The 17,601-nt window shown below is 52.4% G+C and overlaps 6 protein-coding genes across 6 annotated transcripts; 2 read left to right on the top strand and 4 right to left on the bottom strand.

The window, feature by feature from the left end:
- The first annotated feature begins 625 nt into the window (after positions 1 to 625).
- On the top strand, positions 626 to 4,670 carry P168DRAFT_292782 (uncharacterized protein). The gene is made up of 9 exons (XM_024837663.1): positions 626 to 926; positions 1,009 to 1,024; positions 1,112 to 1,134; positions 1,260 to 1,377; positions 1,443 to 1,542; positions 1,596 to 3,042; positions 3,095 to 3,191; positions 3,243 to 4,028; positions 4,083 to 4,670. Exons 1-9 carry the CDS (start codon positions 803 to 805, stop codon positions 4,552 to 4,554), a joined length of 3,183 nt encoding a protein of 1,060 aa, XP_024690292.1. The 5' UTR covers positions 626 to 802; the 3' UTR covers positions 4,555 to 4,670.
- A 492-nt stretch (positions 4,671 to 5,162) lies between these two features.
- P168DRAFT_274281 (F1F0 ATP synthase subunit 5) lies at positions 5,163 to 6,333 on the bottom strand. The gene is made up of 4 exons (XM_024835414.1): positions 6,143 to 6,333; positions 5,637 to 5,948; positions 5,441 to 5,530; positions 5,163 to 5,392 (listed from the first exon to the last, which is right to left on the bottom strand). The coding sequence occupies exons 1-4, from the start codon at positions 6,308 to 6,310 to the stop codon at positions 5,279 to 5,281; spliced, it is 684 nt and encodes a 227-aa protein (XP_024690293.1). The 5' UTR covers positions 6,311 to 6,333; the 3' UTR covers positions 5,163 to 5,278.
- Positions 6,334 to 6,664: 331 nt separating this feature from the next.
- P168DRAFT_274285 (Mob1/phocein family protein) lies at positions 6,665 to 7,833 on the bottom strand. Its single transcript, XM_024835415.1, has 4 exons — positions 7,316 to 7,833; positions 7,162 to 7,255; positions 6,974 to 7,107; positions 6,665 to 6,912 (listed from the first exon to the last, which is right to left on the bottom strand). Exons 1-4 carry the CDS (start codon positions 7,521 to 7,523, stop codon positions 6,671 to 6,673), a joined length of 678 nt encoding a protein of 225 aa, XP_024690294.1. The 5' UTR covers positions 7,524 to 7,833; the 3' UTR covers positions 6,665 to 6,670.
- A 383-nt stretch (positions 7,834 to 8,216) lies between these two features.
- Positions 8,217 to 11,356, bottom strand: P168DRAFT_274288 (putative intracellular protein transport protein (Sat1)). The gene is made up of 3 exons (XM_024835416.1): positions 10,365 to 11,356; positions 9,247 to 10,302; positions 8,217 to 9,198 (listed from the first exon to the last, which is right to left on the bottom strand). The coding sequence occupies exons 1-3, from the start codon at positions 10,903 to 10,905 to the stop codon at positions 8,321 to 8,323; spliced, it is 2,475 nt and encodes an 824-aa protein (XP_024690295.1). The 5' UTR covers positions 10,906 to 11,356; the 3' UTR covers positions 8,217 to 8,320.
- A 666-nt stretch (positions 11,357 to 12,022) lies between these two features.
- On the bottom strand, positions 12,023 to 14,495 carry P168DRAFT_241187 (C6 zinc finger domain protein; the record flags this gene model as incomplete). The annotated part of the gene is made up of 3 exons (XM_024833753.1): positions 12,023 to 12,106; positions 12,168 to 13,801; positions 13,946 to 14,495. 3 exons carry the CDS (start codon positions 14,493 to 14,495, stop codon positions 12,023 to 12,025), a joined length of 2,268 nt encoding a protein of 755 aa, XP_024690296.1.
- A 1,363-nt stretch (positions 14,496 to 15,858) lies between these two features.
- On the top strand, positions 15,859 to 17,065 carry P168DRAFT_312786 (uncharacterized protein; the record flags this gene model as incomplete). Its single annotated transcript, XM_024839604.1, has 4 exons — positions 15,859 to 15,940; positions 16,022 to 16,152; positions 16,221 to 16,269; positions 16,485 to 17,065. The coding sequence occupies 4 exons, from the start codon at positions 15,859 to 15,861 to the stop codon at positions 17,063 to 17,065; spliced, it is 843 nt and encodes a 280-aa protein (XP_024690297.1).
- Between the last annotated feature and the right edge of the window lie 536 nt (positions 17,066 to 17,601).

Below are 17,601 nucleotides of genomic sequence, written 5' to 3' on the forward strand. Positions count from 1 at the left end.
GGGGTTGGAATGGATTTGGCTTCATTCGTTTTATTGTTATCTGGCGGGGCATATTTGGAGAAATTGGTTTTGGTCGTCGGTTTTATTCCCCTCTACGTCGTCCAGGACTGCATTGGTTGTTGCGGTGGACGACGTCCGTTCTTCTCTTCTCCCTTATAGTGGGTTTCCCTGTCTATCAGTTGTGCCTCTTTCTCGCCACGGCGACGGGGCATGGCGACTGATGTTCGAGGGACCTGATTATCTTTTCGCGTGCTACCTCCCGGTCTTCGGCAGGGGTTGGTATTCGCTTTTGTGGCGTAGTCGTCGTTTGCATGTTTGCTAATCTTATAATTTGTGTTGGATTTGCATTGGTGGATATCCCAGCTCGAACCCCTCTCGATGTATCTGTATGATGCGTCCGTATATGAAGAATTCCGATTGACGAACCCTTCCTTCCGCTAATATCAGAGTGGACCGGTGGCGTGTAAGATAGGTAGTTAAATGCGATCCTCAACCAATAAACCCCTCAACCTCTTCAAACGGGTCAGACATCCATCCCAAAGTGGTTAATCGGGTTGACTTCCAAGGTTTGGACCGCAGTGACATCACCCCGCACTGACCTCGACCTTTGAACCAGACCAAGAAAGCAAAATGATAAGCAGAAGCAGGTGTGAGTTGGACTGCAGAGGATCTTCCTGACAGCTGCAGTGTTCTTGATCCCCTCTTCTTGACCTCCTCGCATTCCCCTCTCTCCTTCATCCTTCTCTTCTCTACTCCTTCACCCCTCCTCCATACCTCATTGACTTCTCTCCCTTATCCCACCATGGTCTTGATCGACCGCCACGTCTACGAATCCGCCGAAGAAAAGCGCTTAAAAGAAGACAAGGAACGCACTCGCTACTGGAAACGATGGGGTCCCTACGTTGCAGAGAGACAATGGGCTACCGGTGGGTTTTTTTCTCCTCGATCCCTCCATTCTACAATCCAATAATTCAATTAGACGCTGACATACTATTGCAATACCTTCAGTCCGTGAGGATTACTCGTAAGTCGACCGCTGTCCCACTACAACCAATTACCCCTCTGTCGGGGCGACAATCAATATTTTTGTTGACCTTTTGCGCCGTGATAGTGAGAATGGAGACGCCTGGAGCTGTAAATTCCCCCTCTCTATTTCTTTCCTAATTGTGTTGCGAGCAATTCATTCTTTTATCTCGATCAATGGCTTGGTTGAGATGGTTGGATGATTTCCCCACCTGTGCTGATCCCCGCTGGTCCAGACTTTTCCCACGACCATGCCCGCTCCCGAGCTTACCGCTGGGGCGAGGATGGTATCGCTGGTGTTTCCGATACTCATAATTTGCAGAATATTGCGTTTTCGTTTTGGAATGAGAAGGAGTATGTTCTTTTTTTTATTCTTCTTTTTTTTTTTTTTGGAAAAGGTGGAAATTGACATCATCTAGTGACTTTCTCAAAGAACGCCTCTTCGGCCTCTCCAACCCCCAAGGCAATCATGGCGAAAGCGTCAAGGAAGCGCACTTCCACCTGGATAACACTCCAACGGTAATTGGTTTTCGTCTGTCAGTATCGCAAGGAGTCTAACAATATGACTCCAGCATTCGTACATGAAATACCTCTACAAGTACCCCCAGAAAAAGTTCCCCTACCAGAACCTCGTGGAGGAAAACGCCCGCCGCGGAAGGGAGGATCGTGAGTACAATATCCTCGACACGGGCGTCTTCGAGGACAACCGCTACTGGGATATCTTCATCGAGACCGCCAAGGAGGGCGACGATGAGGAGGAGCTCATCTTCCGCGTCATCGCCTACAACCGCGGGCCCGAGCCGGCGCCCCTCCACATCGTCCCTCAAGTCTGGTTCCGCAACACCTGGTCCTGGGGGCATGAGAACGACGCCCCGAGGCCTGTCCTCGAGCAGGTCGGCCCCATGGTCACCAAGTCCACCCACCACAAACTCGGGGAGCGCTACGTCCGCTTCTCCCCGTCGCCGGCGTTCGCCGACAGCCAGGAAGACGTCTTGCCGCGCATGCTGTTCACCGAGAACGAGACGAATAACGAGCTGCTGTGGCAGACGGAGAACGACCAGGCGTACGTGAAGGACGCCTTCCACCGTCACATCGTCGACGAGGAGAAGGACGTGGTGAACCCTGCGCAGAAGGGCACCAAGTTCGCCGCTTGGTACGCCTTCGACGAAGGGGAGGGGATTCCCCCAGGCGAGTGTGCCGTCGTCCGGTTCCGACTATCGCGGAAGCGCGAGGAGTTTGTCGACGAAGAAGCACTGGACGATGTAGTCGAGCAGCGCCGGGCCGAAGCCGACGACTTCTACTACCACATCAGCCCGCTGCCCATGAGCGACGATCTGCGCAACATCCAGCGCCAGGCCTTCGCGGGCATGATGTGGTGCAAGCAGTTCTACCACTTCGTCTGGGACCAGTGGGCCAACGGCGACCCGGGCATGGTGCCGCCGCCGCCCGGTCGGAAGCACGTCCGCAACCAGCAGTGGAAGCACCTGTACATGGACGACATCCTGTCCATGCCCGACTCGTGGGAGTATCCCTTCTTCGCCGCGTGGGACACCGCCTTCCACTGCATCCCACTGGCCATGATCGACCCCGAGTTCGCGAAGCGGCAGCTCGACCTGCTGACGCGCGAGTGGTACATGCACCCCAACGGCCAGCTGGCCGCCTACGAGTGGAACTTTGGCGATGTCAACCCTCCCGTGCACGCGTGGGCCGTGTTCCGCACGTTCAAGATCGAGCGGAAGATGTACGGGCGGCAGGATCTGGATTTCCTGGAACGCGTCTTCCAGAAGCTGCTGCTGAACTTTACCTGGTGGGTTAACCGGAAGGACTCGGGGGGTAAGAATGTCTTCGAGGGCGGGTTCTTGGGTCTCGACAATATCGGGCTCTTTAACCGGTCTGAGCCGCTGCCCACGGGGGGTGTCTTGGAGCAGGCGGATAGTACGGGCTGGATGGCGTTCTACTGCCTGTGTATGCTGAACATTGCGCTCGAGCTGGCGAAGCACCGTCGCATTTACGAAGATAGTATGTTGCTTGTGTCTTGCAAAACAAAAAGAAAAGACTAACAACCATCTAGTTGCGTCGAAATTCTTTGAGCATTTCATCCTCATCAGCGACGCCATGACGTTCCGATCCGGCGGGCAGGAGTCGTCGCTCTGGAACGAAGAAGACGGGTATGCATTACTTCTCTTGACACTGCGGATCCAATCATGCTAACCAACTAGGTTCTACTACGACGCAATCTCCTACGGCGAGCCCTGGACACAGCAACTTCCCGTCCGGTCCCTAGTCGGCCTAATCCCCCTCTACGCAGTTCTCACCCTAGAACCGGAACTGATCAACCAATTCCCCTCCTTCAAGCGCCGCATGGACTGGTTCATCGAGAACCGCGCCGACGTCGCAGAGCGCAACATCGCGAGCATGAAGCGCCGCGGCAAAGACGACCGCCTGCTGCTCTCGCTAGTGAGCAAAGACCGGCTGGAACTGATCCTCAAGCGGATGCTCGACGAGACGGAGTTCCTGTCCAAGCACGGCATCCGCTCCATGTCCAAGCACCACAGCGACCATCCCTACTCGATGGCCGTTAACGGGCAGGAGTTCCGCGTGAGCTATGTCGCTGGCGAGTCGGATAGTGCCTTGTTTGGTGGAAACAGTAACTGGCGGGGGCCTGTCTGGCTCTGCGTTAACTTCTTGCTGGTTGAGTCCCTCCTCCGATTTTACATGTTCTACGGGGATTCTTTCCAGGTTGAGTGTCCTACGGGTTCCGGGGAGTACATGCACCTGGGACATGTGGCCGAAGAGCTCCAGCATCGTCTGCAGCATTTGTTTGCGCGCAATGACCAAGGCCGTCGTGCTGTATATGATAACTCTGACCTGCTTGACTTTGACGAGCACTGGAAGGACTACATGTGGTTCCACGAGTACTTTGACGGCGACACCGGGCGGGGTCTGGGTGCGTCTCATCAGTGCGGTTGGACGGGCCTGATCGCTAAGGTTATTCACGATACGGGGTATGTTTCCTCTTTCACTCCCTCTATACATACAGCATATACTAACAAGAACAGAATAAACTGCCGCCTCCCCCAAACCCCCCGCTCCCCCTTCGCTGCCGCCTCGCACTACTTCGACGACGTCTTCGCCCGCTCCTCCTCCGCCCACCCCAACCCACACACCCACCACCGCACAAACAGCCGCCCCAACATCCGCCGCTCCTCCACCAGCCGCTCCATCGGCAACCGCAGCGACTTCGAGTCTGCCTTTGGCGGCGGTAGCGCCACTCCCGGCGGAGCCGACTCCGCCGTGAAGGATGAGGCTCGGCCGACTACACCGGGCGGATCGCTCATCGCTGATGATCATGTGTCGCAATATGTGGAGAGTCAGTTGGAGAAGGTTAGGCGGAGGAAGTCGATGGGCGCTTATGAGGACGAGTTTGAGACGCAGGTTGATGGGGATGATGGGGGTTCTAATGAGGATGGGGGTGGAGATGGGAAGGGAGATGATGGTGCTGGGCGTGGGCGGGGGCGTGGTAGGGTTTGATATAACAAGGTAACTAAGGTAGTAGATGTGTTTGTGTTTTTGGAGGTAGAGATGTTGCATTTATGCGTGCGTATATATATAGTATTGGCTTACACATATAGTATAGTATAACCTGTTGTTAACTTGGAGTGTCTATATCTCTATATATTCCTCTCTGCGTAGTCATATTTAGTACTGACCTATACCAACTAGATTGAGGTGCGTTAGCAATTCTTATCATGGCCGCTCGACCTAAACTACAAAACCAATTGGCGAGTGCTAGGGTCTCAATATTCGAGAGTGGATGGATGGATGGATGGATGGATGGATGGATGAACTAATATGATTGATGGCGATGATGATGACTGCTGGGACGGCGATGGATAGTTATTGATTGATATATGATAGAGTAGTTTAGTATATGATGGTTTGTTTAGTATATACTAGGGATATTTGGCACAGGCCTTGTTTTGGCCATGTTTGGTTCATTGATACTGCTATTGTTTGCTAGGTTGGATGTACTTCTGGTAGATCTATACTTTGTATCTCTATCGATAGCATTAGGTACTGCTACTCTCCTACAAACAGCATCAAAACAGCCCTATGGAGACACTGCGCAAGGACAGGAAAAGAAGAAGTAATATAGTTGATTGGTTATATGATACTAGACAAGGTGCACCGCATAATCTAGAGGATAGATAGATAGGGTAACAGGGACACGGGTTTTAAAAAGACGAGAGATAATTTACAAAGCGTCGGTGAGGGCCTTGTTCAGCTTGGCGATCTTGGACGACACGCTGAGGTCGATGGTGCGGTCGCCGATTTCGACGACGAGGCCGCCGACGAGGTCGGGGTTGACCTTTACTTAGTTAGTATTTGAAGTAGAATAGTGAGGTGGGATAAATACCTTGGAAACAACCTTGAGCTTCTTGCCCTGGCTGTACTCGGACTTGGCAACGGCCTTCTCGAGGCGGTTGAGGGTCTTGGTGTCGAGTTCCTATTATTGTCAGTTAGATATTATCCTTTTCACGGCAGTGTTTGTTTCTTTCTTCTTCTTTCTTCTTGATTTATTACTGGCCAAGGGTAGGAGGAATAAGGAATACCTGAGCACTGGTAATGTTCAACTCAACCTCACCACGGTGAGCACCCATCAGAGTGTTGAACTTCTCGCACACACCCTCAAGCGCACCCAGACGGTTGTTCTCCGCCAGCGTAGTCAGGAAGTTCTTCACAACCTCGCCCTTGTCGCCGGTCAGTCGGAGCAGCTCCTGCACGATCTGCTGCTTGTCGGAGACGGTCAGGGTCGGGGCCGAGATGATGCCCGTCAGCTTGCGGTCGGCCTGGAGGGTGGAGCCCAGGCTGGCGAGGGAGCGAGCGGTCTGGTCCAGGGCGGAGGCCTTGGAGGCGGCGGTGTACTATTATATCATGGTTAGTTTGGTCTGATTGATATTATTCGATCGGCTGCGTTGGGATTGGTTGTGGATATTGATGGTTTGGTGATGTTTGTCGGGTCAATGGAGAAGCGGCTCGTTTGTAGCCAGCACGTCCAATTCCACCATTGATTCCCCCCTATCCATCCATTGAGAATTATCGACCGGAGAAAACCTACCAGAGCAGTGGCATAGGTGCCGTCAACGCCGTACAGGGCAACAGGGGCCTTGACCTCCTGGGTCGCGGTGGCATAGGTCCTCATGCCGTTCATGACGGCAGTGCGAGGCATGGCGAACTGCTGAGCCGTGGCACGCAGGCCGGCGCGGGCGACGCTAGCGGGGAGCATGGTGAAGATTGACCGGTGGGTGGTGGAGAGGGGAGGGAGGGGACGAGTAGCTGTCGAGAGGACGAGGTTTTGTATGAGGTGGTCTGCGGAGGGGGAGACGAAGTTGGAGTTGCCGATTCCAACTTCTCCCGGCGTCACGTGAGTTCCCGCTCGCGCCGAATTTTCGATTATGGCCTGAGGCAGCGATATGTGTACTAGTGTCATCGTTTTGTGCAAATCTTGGTTTTTGGTCTCGTTCAATCTTGTTTATTCTTGCCTACGTTCGTGACGACTAACGCTAACAAATCATAATAATACCTAGTTATGTGATGTCCGTTCCACATGATGCTCCAACACCGAACGCCGTTTCTTCCTGTCCGCTTAATCACTCCGGATCATACTGTCCACCAGATCCCCCAGCGGCCCATAATAGTCCTTCCCAGTCGCCAGCCGGTGCTCGTCGATGAACAGGATGTAATGCTTGAAGCTGGTGTTGAGGTGCGGTTCCAGGCCTAGGTGCACTACTACGGGGTAGTGGTGGCAGTAGATGTGTGCGTACACGCGGTACAGGCGTTTGAAGATCTGGCGAACGAGGGAGGAGAAACTTTTGGGAAAAGGCACGCCTATTCAATGTTAGCCTCGCGGTCCACCTCGGCATATGGGAAAAGAAGAAGAGACACCTACCCAGCCGGCTGGGAAACATCTGCTCATTGTCGACATTGCTCTGCACCCAACTCATCAGATGCTCGATATACTCCGGAGCAGACATCTTGGTCGGGCGCTTGTAGTTCTCCGAGTCCTGCCACAGATACTCGAACCTATTCCATTATCAGCGACGTGACCCTTACTGGGGTAGGTAACGGCGTGCATACTCATCGGTCGCTTTCATCTCGGGGCATGATTGCGGCGAGCAAAACTCGGTGATGGATCCGTAGAGCAGGTTGATCTGGTTGTAGAAATCGACCACTGCCTCTGATTAGCTTCCACGTCTACCCAGCGGTATGCATCATGAGAAGCGAGGCTCACCATTCACCGCCAACCATTCGTTCAGATCCTCCCCCTCGGGCAGCTTGACGGCCTTGCGCAAGCTCCCGCTACCCAGCGTCGCCTCGGCAAACTGTCTCAGCTGGTAGCTGCTGGTTCCTTTGGCGGCCGATCGCGGCTTAAAGGGCGCTCGCGTGCGCGCATTGCTAGGAAATGTCAGTACAGAGTTGAGGTGGACGGTTCCCTCCATCGGTCATAGGTATAGGTGCAGCGGGTTCAACAGGAGGGCACGCAAAGGATCAATAATAGAGAGGTAGGGAGTGTGAATTTTGTCCTATTCGACCAGGATATTTGTGGAGATGGGAAGAATGTGCGAGTGCTGCTGCTGCTGATGATGATGATGACGACGATGGCGGGGCAGAAGCAGAGAGTAGTTCACAGCGATCATGGGCACTGACATGGTAGTGATCAACGAAGCCATTATTTCCACTCGTCTCGTCCTCGGTTCAATTCCTCAAGCTCTAGATAGTATCGTCACGTCACGCAAGCGGGCGGTTGGATCGACGGTGCAGCGTATCGAGTAGTGGGCGGTCGGAATGCGCCTACATTCAGACGAGTCCCTCGGTTAGAGATACAGAACGCGTAAGCAGGGAATTCGATAAACTCACCAAGTTTCAACGAGGGGAGGATAAGGGAAGATTATTGTATGAGGAGGATAGTGGGAAACAGGAAGACAGAAAGACACCGTCATGCGATCGCATCGGGAGATGGAGCTTGGAGTATCGCTCTGCTCGATGATGGAGCCTAAGGACTCCACTCCCCGATCCCTGGATGCCCCGGGCATCTCCCGTCGTTGCCCCGACGACTCGAGTAATCCCTATCATTTACTTCTCCGTTCGCACACGATGTAACGAACAGGAACTATTATATATATGCAAGGGTTGTCTCATATTCGCATTGATTAACCATATTTTCCCCAACGGCTTTGCAATGAAAAGAACAGAAGTTACTCCACGTCTTTGCGTGGCAGGTATATATGATTACGTCCTATATAGAATACCCTTCACTCTCCTCAGGCGTTTGCTCTCGAACTGTCTCCCCGTAGACCGTGATCGGGATTGCAATCTCAAAAGACTCACACCCCAGGCTCTCGATCGCCGTTCTAATAATGCCGCGGTCGTCCTCCATCGCCGTCTCAAGTAGACCTGCTCCCGATGGCGGATTGTGCTGCGCGCTGTTGGTCACAAACTCGAATCGCAGCTCCCACTCGTGATTGACGCCCGTCGTCAGGATCGTCGGCGTGGCCGCCATGGGAACTGCCGGACTGAACACCACCCGCGAGGCAAACAGGGTGTTCTCGAAAAAGGTGGCATGTACGCGCCGCGTCGCCCGTCGGATGCTCGCGTTGGACCGCACCGCCAACTCGGGGGCCACTCGCTCCGACGTTTCGAGCGACGCTCGCATCGCATAACATGGCAGCGCGGCGTCCGCAAAGTCGATCGTGGCGATGATCGTTTCCCCCAACCGGTGCGACGGCCGATTGAGCACCACCACGGCAATCCGGCGTCCGTTGCGCGCGATTTCGAACCGGTTCGGGCTACGGGAAGAAGCCAATGCTTGGTTGCTCCGCAGAACAGCCAGGTCGATGGCATCCTTGCAGGTCAGCGGCCCAGGGGTCGACACGTCGTGACTGAGCCGCTTATCCGCCAGGCTATCGGGTGGTCGGAGCAGCGTACTGCGGGACCGCTGCTCCAGAATCTCGTCCACGTAGGACAAGAACTCCGGTGCCGAGGCCCACGTGGCCCCGCTGATGCTTTTTGTTTTGACCGGAGGGGGCATGCTGGAGTTGACTTTTTGCACCCTCGCTTCGTCGCGGAGAAGGACGTAGGGTTGCATCAGGTCATGTCCAAGGATTGTTCCTTGGCCTAGGATGGGTTAACTATGCGCAGACACTTCTAGTAGGGAGTACTTACTATTGACACCGCTAAAGACACGGAACGGGATACTGATGCGATTCATCCGCTGGGTTTCATTCGGGGCACTTGGGCGTTGCGTGCCGATTACGAGGTTGTAGGCAATCTTGATCGCCTTGCCCCTGTGACTGGCTGGTAGGCCGCTAGGCAGTGTAAAAGAAAACGAGTAGGACTGCTCTTCACCGGGTGCCAGCCGTAGGTCGACAAACAATAACGATTGCGATGTGGATAGTAAAGGAATCGATCGGGAGGAGCTCACCCCCCGCATCTCCCGTAGCCCGTCCATTTCATTGTTCTGGAGGAGTCCGCTCAGAGACTCCTCGATACTGTTCCACTTCAAGGCACCCCAGAATCCGCCTTTGCGACCCTTGTCGCCACTGGGTGTCGCTCGCCCGTTGGGACCGCCGGCCATCCCACCTTGACCCCCAACGACCCCTTTCCGCTTCACTTCTTCAAACATAGCTTGGTTGATCAACGACCCGTCGACGGTGAACGATGCGCTGATTTGCGCATAGCCCATCAGGAGCGTCTGGGCATGAGGATGTGAGCCCACCGGGTCCACGCTGGACATGTGCCGTGCGTGCCGCATCCGCACCGGCGACGGTCGCAGCGGGCCCATCAAGTAGTTCGTGTATTCCGACTGGAACGTCTCGGAGGATTTGTCGCTGGGGGCATAAAACTCCCCACTGCTCCGATGACTCCCACTCACGCTCGATGTCGACGCGATCTTGGTCATCCCAGGGGCGAGTGCAAAACCGTCACTCCCTCGCGATTTCGTTGTGATCGCACTACCTTCCGCCGACAAAGAAGAGGGGGACGTTCCCGGGCGACCGTTGCTGGTGTCTGAAGGTGGAGCGGCGGGAAACTTGAAGTCGATCGGAGGCAATTGAGGCCGGCGGGCAGGCATCCGTTGGGGTTCGATCGTTCTGCCGGGACTGAGGCGTCCTGGTGCTGGGAGACCTGGTCGCGTCAATCCCTCCACGTCGACCCTTAGTTTTCCAGGCGACGGGGTTAAAGGCGTCACGGATGGCAATCCACGGCCAGGGCTGTGTCCATCTGGAAGAGAAGTCATTCGTTAGACTCAGTCCGACTGAAAGGACATGTACGTCACTGTATACCTCTGCTGGAACCGTCCTCGTAGCCTTCATATCGCCTTGGTACTACCTGCATGCTGGCAGAGCGTCCATGGCCCCTGGGCGGCACCATGGGGCGGCCATATTGCGACGAGGTCCTCGGGGTCTTGTCTCCACCCTCGCTATCAATCGACAAGATCGAGACGGACCGTTTATGCTTATGCCCGAACGGAGGGCCGTTGCGCGGCGACGACGGAGGTGGGAAGCTATGGGAGCCGATCAACGGGGAGCTAACGGACGAGGAGATGCGATGGGACGGGCTCTTCTTCGGAATGGACGGGTAGGAACGGCGGCTAGAGCTGGAGCTGAAGAAGATGCTGGAGGGGGATTTGAGTGAGAATCGCGACTCGGAGTGGGGGCTAATATCCCTCGTTCGCGATTGATTTCGTTGTTGGGGGCTCTGGGCAGCACGAGTGGAATCGACGCTCTCCGCGACGTTCTTGAAGGTGATGGTGCATTCCACGTCTTCTCCGGCAAAGATAGTCTGATCTTTCCATTTCACGAAGACCTGGATGTCCGGTGGCATGACGAGTGTCGCAATCTCACCATATGGGCGGGGGACAAATCAAAATTAAGAAATCCGGGGTAAGAGAGGGGGAGTTGGGGAGTTGTTTGTGGGGAGGACCAGCCACCACCTGGGGGGGAGAGAAATGGAGGGAGTCGGAGTGGTGAGAGGATGGATAAGCGCGGGGAGAGAAATGGGGGATGACGCGAGGGGAATTGATCGCCGACTAAGACACTGCCATCATCTCACGCAAACCATTCAACAGTCGATACTGTGTGGAATTGATCAAGGGGTCGACCTGGATATGAATATGAGTATGGGATGAGAGGATGCGATGGTAGTAATTAATAGGTGTTCTGTCGGTGGAGACTGTCGCTGGGTTGGAGAGGTCAAGCTAGCGCGGTTAGGATCAGGCCGGGAGAGACCCACGCACAGATGACAGCATCAGTTGTAGCTGTGTCGGTTCACGGTTATAATACTCCGAGTTCCAAAACAATGTCTCAGTGGATGTCTGAATAGAGTAAGTTCCTTGGTTTGAAAAGCTCGGTGCTAGATGGAATATCACATGGCATCACATGACCGTATTGTTCATAAGATTTAGTCAGCTCTCCTATACAGATATTTTGCTAGTCGCATTAGTTATTATATATTCTTTGGGTAGGTTTTGGTGTATATCTTCGTACAACTTCTCCAAACCTCTATCTAAACCTATATACAGGTCTGTGTGAAATGGGCGCGCAATTCACTTTTGTTGATGTTCACCGGCCTCGCTATCCCCCGGAAATATATAAAGAGGCGATCAACCCTCTTCTACGGTCTTACCATAAAATCATTTGAACAATTCCCAACCCTTGTTAATATAGTAACCGTGGTAATCCAAGGCTATCACCGTGCCGGATATCTAGCATCAGCAATATATTCTTGATTTGTCAAAGTATGAACTTCTAGACTGATTGATTGTCAAGCCAGTAGTTGTGCCCCATTCGTGTCCCCATTCGCGTCCTTCGTTGTCTTCGTTTCTGAGATGGATCCGGTTGCACAGTATCATTAAAATATTCCATCATGGTAGAAGATCTGTAGGTAAAAAAAGAAGGGGGAAAATGAGGAAATCAGAGTAGACAAATTTGACAATTCTAATTTATAGATAAGAGCTGCTGGGGTCATCGATACCCTCGAGGCACAGAAGACTGGCAAGATCAAGATCAATATCAAATATTGGGTCCTACTTGAAAATTAGAACCCATACTCTCTTGATATATAGACCCCCAAAAACAGGAACGTACCACCAAATGGAAGCCAAATTGAGTAGAAGTTGGATCAGGCAAACCAGGAGCAGCTGGAGCGGCCATGCCGATTGGAACTTCTGCAGTCGGAGTTTGGGGTATGCCGGCCATCATTGACTGTAGCATGCCATAGCATTCTTGTATACCATGGGTTACGGTCTCATAGACAACCCGCTTCACGCATTGGTTGGACTGCATGGCACGAAGTTGAGCCAGGATCGCCGCGAGAAAATTATATCGCTTCAGGTTAGGACTACCCAATGAGATGATTTGCAAGAGCTGGTCAAGAATATGCTCAAGTATTCGAACTACAGGAGCACGAGTGGCCTTAGCAAGCTCATTCTCGGACCCAGAAAACAGCGATTGCGGAGAAGATTCCTCTTCCAGTTGGGTGACAAGCTCAAGGCCAAGGGCCGAGATGATGTCTAGTGCTAGAGGACCCTTGAAGCTGCCCGAGCCAACAAGGATCAGATTTGAGAAATCGTCTAACGGGCCAGACGGGAGGCACAGGTCATTAGCGTAGGATGCAATGACCATTGCAGACTCGAGAGAGGCCTTGCGAGAATAGTAGAACCGAGGGTCCTTTCGAGCTTGTACCGTGAATGGTGCATGGAGAGCCACAATATACCTGTGTAACTCTATATCAAGGAACTTTTTGTGGAAGTCGGTGAGTCCGAGCCCTTGGCTTGCCTTTGAAGCTTCGAATGTCTGGGCAGCACTGGCCAATTCACGACAGGCGAGTCTCATGTCCGCCGTGAACTGCAAAGCTTGTTGATATGACTTCCTACCGGGACTGGCAACGAATTGAACAATTCCCATGCGAGGTTTGACCGATTCGTGAAGCAATAATAAAACAGAGGTATCTGTCCACTCGTTACTCGGCATTGAAGGTAAAGCAATGGTGGGTTTGCCAGGGCCGATATCTTGATCATTGATGTTCAATGGTGGTCTCGTGTCAAATCCCAGCGGTAGGTTGCAAGGTAACCCTAACTCCAAAGATGACTGAAGGGCCAGTTCAAGGATTGTAGCCCACAAGCGAACACGCATCTCGGATTCAAGGGCAGATAAAGCTGGAAAATTTGAAGGGTCAATGTGAAGCCCTAATCTCATTGCCATCTCTATCAGTGAACTTGTGGAAAGCACATGTGATGTTCCCAAGCCACTGATTTTGCGCGCTGTTAATAACAGGCAAAATACTTGTAGCCCATCTAGACTGGCTGTTGTCTTTTCGGATGGCCCCGTAAACCACCATTGAGCCGCATACACCCATTTCTGCTTCAGGTGCGTGAACTGGTTGTTGACCCTACCGGTGGAATTTGAATAGAAGGCAGTTCCGATAGCAAGTACCAGTACTAGCTTCATTAGAAAGGATACAGGGGGAAACTTGGGTTCTGTCCAGAATTGTCTGTAACTTTTCCAGAAAGAGGGCATATGTAATACACGATACATTGATCCAAAAGTCCGAAGATAGCATTGGACCAACTCGTCGCAGACAAGCTTTGGCGGGATGGTGCTATGAAGATCAGCTACAGGCTCATTGAGTGTCACAGACTGGCGAGATTTGATGGATTTCCGAAGGGCCCGACAGTCCTTGACCACGTTTGTCAGATCTGCCTTCAGGTCTTTGAAATCAACTTCTGGTTCTTTACCAATGAAGGAATCAGCAACTTGAAACTATCACGCAGTTAGTCTCCGGAATACAGTCAGGTCAACGAGCGAGTGCCATACTTTCTCCACCTTATGGATCCAATGGTTAGCACCCAAGGATTTTGTTTTACTAGCTGACGCATGAAGACGTGGCGGAATATTTGAGATTGATAGATCACCATTGTCACCCGTTAGCTGAGTATGAGCAAGCTGTGGTGCCACGGCAAGCTGCTGTTCGATGTTCTGTGTTTTCTCAGTCAGATCGTGCAACGCCTTTTCCAGCCATTGATTATCCCGAGTCAAGCTGGGGTTCTTTGCTAAGGCAGCCAATCGATCTTCAAGTAACTGTAGTCGATGCTGGATTTGCCCTAGAGACAACTCAACGCCAGGTTGAAGGTTGGTGTCTCCTAGCTCCGTCGGGGTCATATGGCTCGATGCTCTTCGCTCGAAGGCCCCCGTAACTAGTGGTTGACGATGTGGCGTGTCCGGAGTAGCGATGATTCCTATGGCGGACGAACTTAATGATGGACTTCTATCACGATAAGAGCAGTGAGGAGAAGATCGTGCACGCGTGCAAGGGCCACATGGTATGTTGCGGTCGCAGCGCACCTTTCGATGACGGCACTGCTCGCAGGACTGGGCTGGGCGTCTGCGCTTCCGGGGACCTCCTTGGCCGGCCATGGCGAGTCCTGTGCAGACAAACTCTCAGGGTACGGAGTAGTCAGAGAGCCAACAGCTCAGGGCCGGAACTTTGGATAGCACTGTTGCCGGCAGTGTAAGGCGTTTTGGCTGGAGGTCCAGATTAGGACTAGGGCGTAAGTCCAGTATACTTCCAGGGTTGTCAACAGCTTCCTGCAATGTGTTCAATTTCGAAGAAGCACTGAGCAGGAGTGTTTTGTTCCACTTTGGCTGTCTACAGCCGGGTCTACACCCTGATACCAGTAGAGCTGGTGTGGGTGTCGTACAATGGACCAGAAGATGCTGACAATACGAGCCTTGGCTGATCTGGCACACTGGAAAATTGTAATATTGTTGAATATGCCTGGAGGATTGTGTCCTCGGCGTATGGGATGCTCTCGGATATAAAAACGTTGTTGATATGAGGTGGAACTCCCGATCGAGAAATCTCGGCGTTAAGCTCGTTGATACCCGAAATCTCGGGCTTAAAAGTCCGGCCGACCTTCCATCTCGAACTATATAAATAGCAGTGGTATCCTTCTCCTCATGTTGCTTATCATCACGGCTCGCAGTTCTTCTTTTCTGGAAATAAATCTACAAGTTTCACACATTGCAAAAAGCCAAATGAATTCTCCGTATCGGGCCTACAAACCCTATTTTGGTGGTCATGGTTATCACCGTCGCCATAGTTCTTTCCGCCGTCTCGGTCCGCGCGCTCGCGTTGGGGGTTTGGTGAAAGTAGCCCTTGTGGGGACTTGTACTTACTTCATCTGCAAAAAGGTTATTCTGTAAGTCGGTATCTCATGTTTTGTGTGTTTAGATGACGGTCTTTGTGAGGTGATCTTGACTGATATTGTTTTACAAAAGTGCCGGTGCCCGAAGCGATGGCCATTCCCCATAACTCGCTATTAAGCACGGTTATGCCCAAAAATTTGCAACGATTGAATTACCAAACTGCCAGGATGAAGGTGTCTGATAATTTGGTGGCAGGATTTCTTTTCTTCAAATCGTGTGATATGTATCTCAGTTTAAGAAAGCAGTATTTGTTGGCGTCGCTGCCCCAGGTACGTAGATCGGTGAGACATTTGGCGCCAATTATGACGGTAGGCCCGGGGTATAGTATCTCGGGGTTAATCACCGAGAGCCGAGCTATATTCGGACTTGATCCTCGGGCCTCGCCGTGGTCGGCCACAAACCACGCGTTGGTATAGATCACAGAAATCTCGAATGAAGCAATTCTTATTATTGAAATCTGCATCTCAGTGCCCTTCTGCGAAGGGATAAAATCAAGGCTATGCCATCTACCCGTTCAAGTCTAAGGGAAATGGGCGCAGAGAAGGAAATAGGTACCGAAGCCGCCGTCACCATGAGTCCCCCAGAGATGACATTTCCCGACGGTGGGACACGAGCCTGGATGGTGACTTTGGGAGCTGGCTGTGTGCTCTTCTGTACGTTTGGATATGCCAATGCTTTCGGGGTTGCCTTTGTAACATCTTATTGTGGGAGCACTGCGTCTAGGGTTTATCAAGACTACCATATCACCCATCAACTGAGCGGCTATAGCGCATCGGAAATTGATCGGATTGGATCTGTTGAGATATTTTTCCTCTTCGGGGCCGGTGTTGTCGGTGGTCCCCTGTTTGATCGCCATGATGCCAAAGCGAGCCAGCCTTTCTCGTAGAGAATCATGAGTTAAGTTACTGACCGGGGGATAATTGATGGATGAAGGTCATTTGGGCCCCCTCCCTGATGGCTGTCTTTGGTGTGATAATGACAGGTCATGCAAACAGTACTACCAGTTCTTCCTGGTCCAGGGCATCGTCGGCGTAAACAGCATGGGCTTGTCCCTAGCCCCCGCACTCTCGTCTACAGCGCAATACTTCTAGAAAAAATGCGGCTGCGATGAGATTCACCATCGCGCTTCATTGAGTGGCGTGATCTTCCCCATCGCCCGCGAGCGGATGTTCAACAGCTCGCTCGGCTTCGCCTGAGCTGTCCGAGTAATGGGGTTCATCATGCTCGGCACACTGGGCTTCGCATTCTTGGGCATCCGTGCTCGCTTCCCACCACGGAAGCGCGAGTTCTTCAAGCCCGAGGCTTCCAAGAAGAAGAACTATATTGCAACACTGGTGGCGGTCTTCTTACTCAATGTCGGCAGTTTCACATCATTATTTCACCCCCAGTTGTACGGCAAACAGCATATCATGAGCACGAGCATGTCCATCTACGTAATCGCCATCCAGAACGGCGCCTCGTTCTTTGGGAGCCTAGTGCCTGGTGTCATTGTCGACAAGATCGGGCCTATGAATATGCTGTTTATCGCAAGTGTCATTACCAGCATTGTCACATTCTGCTGGGTCCAGATGTCCACTAACGGTCCTATAATTGGGTTCGCGATCTTGTACGGCTTCTTCTCAGGCGGCATGACCTCCCTATCACCGGCGGCTTTCTCCAATTATTGCAGTAACCCTCAGGTTATTAACACTTATATTGGGATGAGGATGGCAGTCATGTCGGTTGCGACCCTCATCGACCCCCAAATGACTGGCGCTCTGCTCAGCGGTTTCTTGTAGGTTCAAATCTTCAGCGGGGCGGTGATGCTATTTGGGAAAACCCCTGCACTTGTGGCAAGAATGGTATCTGGTAAAAATTTTGGCCAAGGGGCAAGGCGATACAGCCACTCTTCTCACCGTCTTATCAGGTTGCAAGATGGGGGAGTGGACAAGATTATAGTCCATAGTGTGCAGAACACATAGGGCTGACCTATGATCGCAGTATCTCTGTTCCGTGTAGCATGTTGATGACAGCTGAGTCAGTAGAATTGGTGGTCACCTACTCTTTGAATCACACTGTTATTTGATTGTTACCATCTTGCAGGGTACCTGGTAGATAGGGAAATGACGTTCCATCATCCTAGGCTCATTTGTTCTTGCGTGTTGGCAGACAGGCCTCCTGCGCTAGTTCTGTCCAACTTCGATGGCCTAGTAATGTACACTGAGCTCGACCAAAGACTTCGCTTATCATTAGTCCTTTTGCATCGTATTGGGGTGGGTGGAAGAAGAAGGCGCGTTGATGAAATATGACCCTGTGGAACAAGCAGATGGTACGG

Source organism: Aspergillus campestris (assembly GCF_002847485.1).
Source record: "Aspergillus campestris IBT 28561 chromosome Unknown P168scaffold_11, whole genome shotgun sequence".
Classification (NCBI taxonomy): Eukaryota; Fungi; Ascomycota; class Eurotiomycetes; order Eurotiales; family Aspergillaceae; genus Aspergillus; species Aspergillus campestris.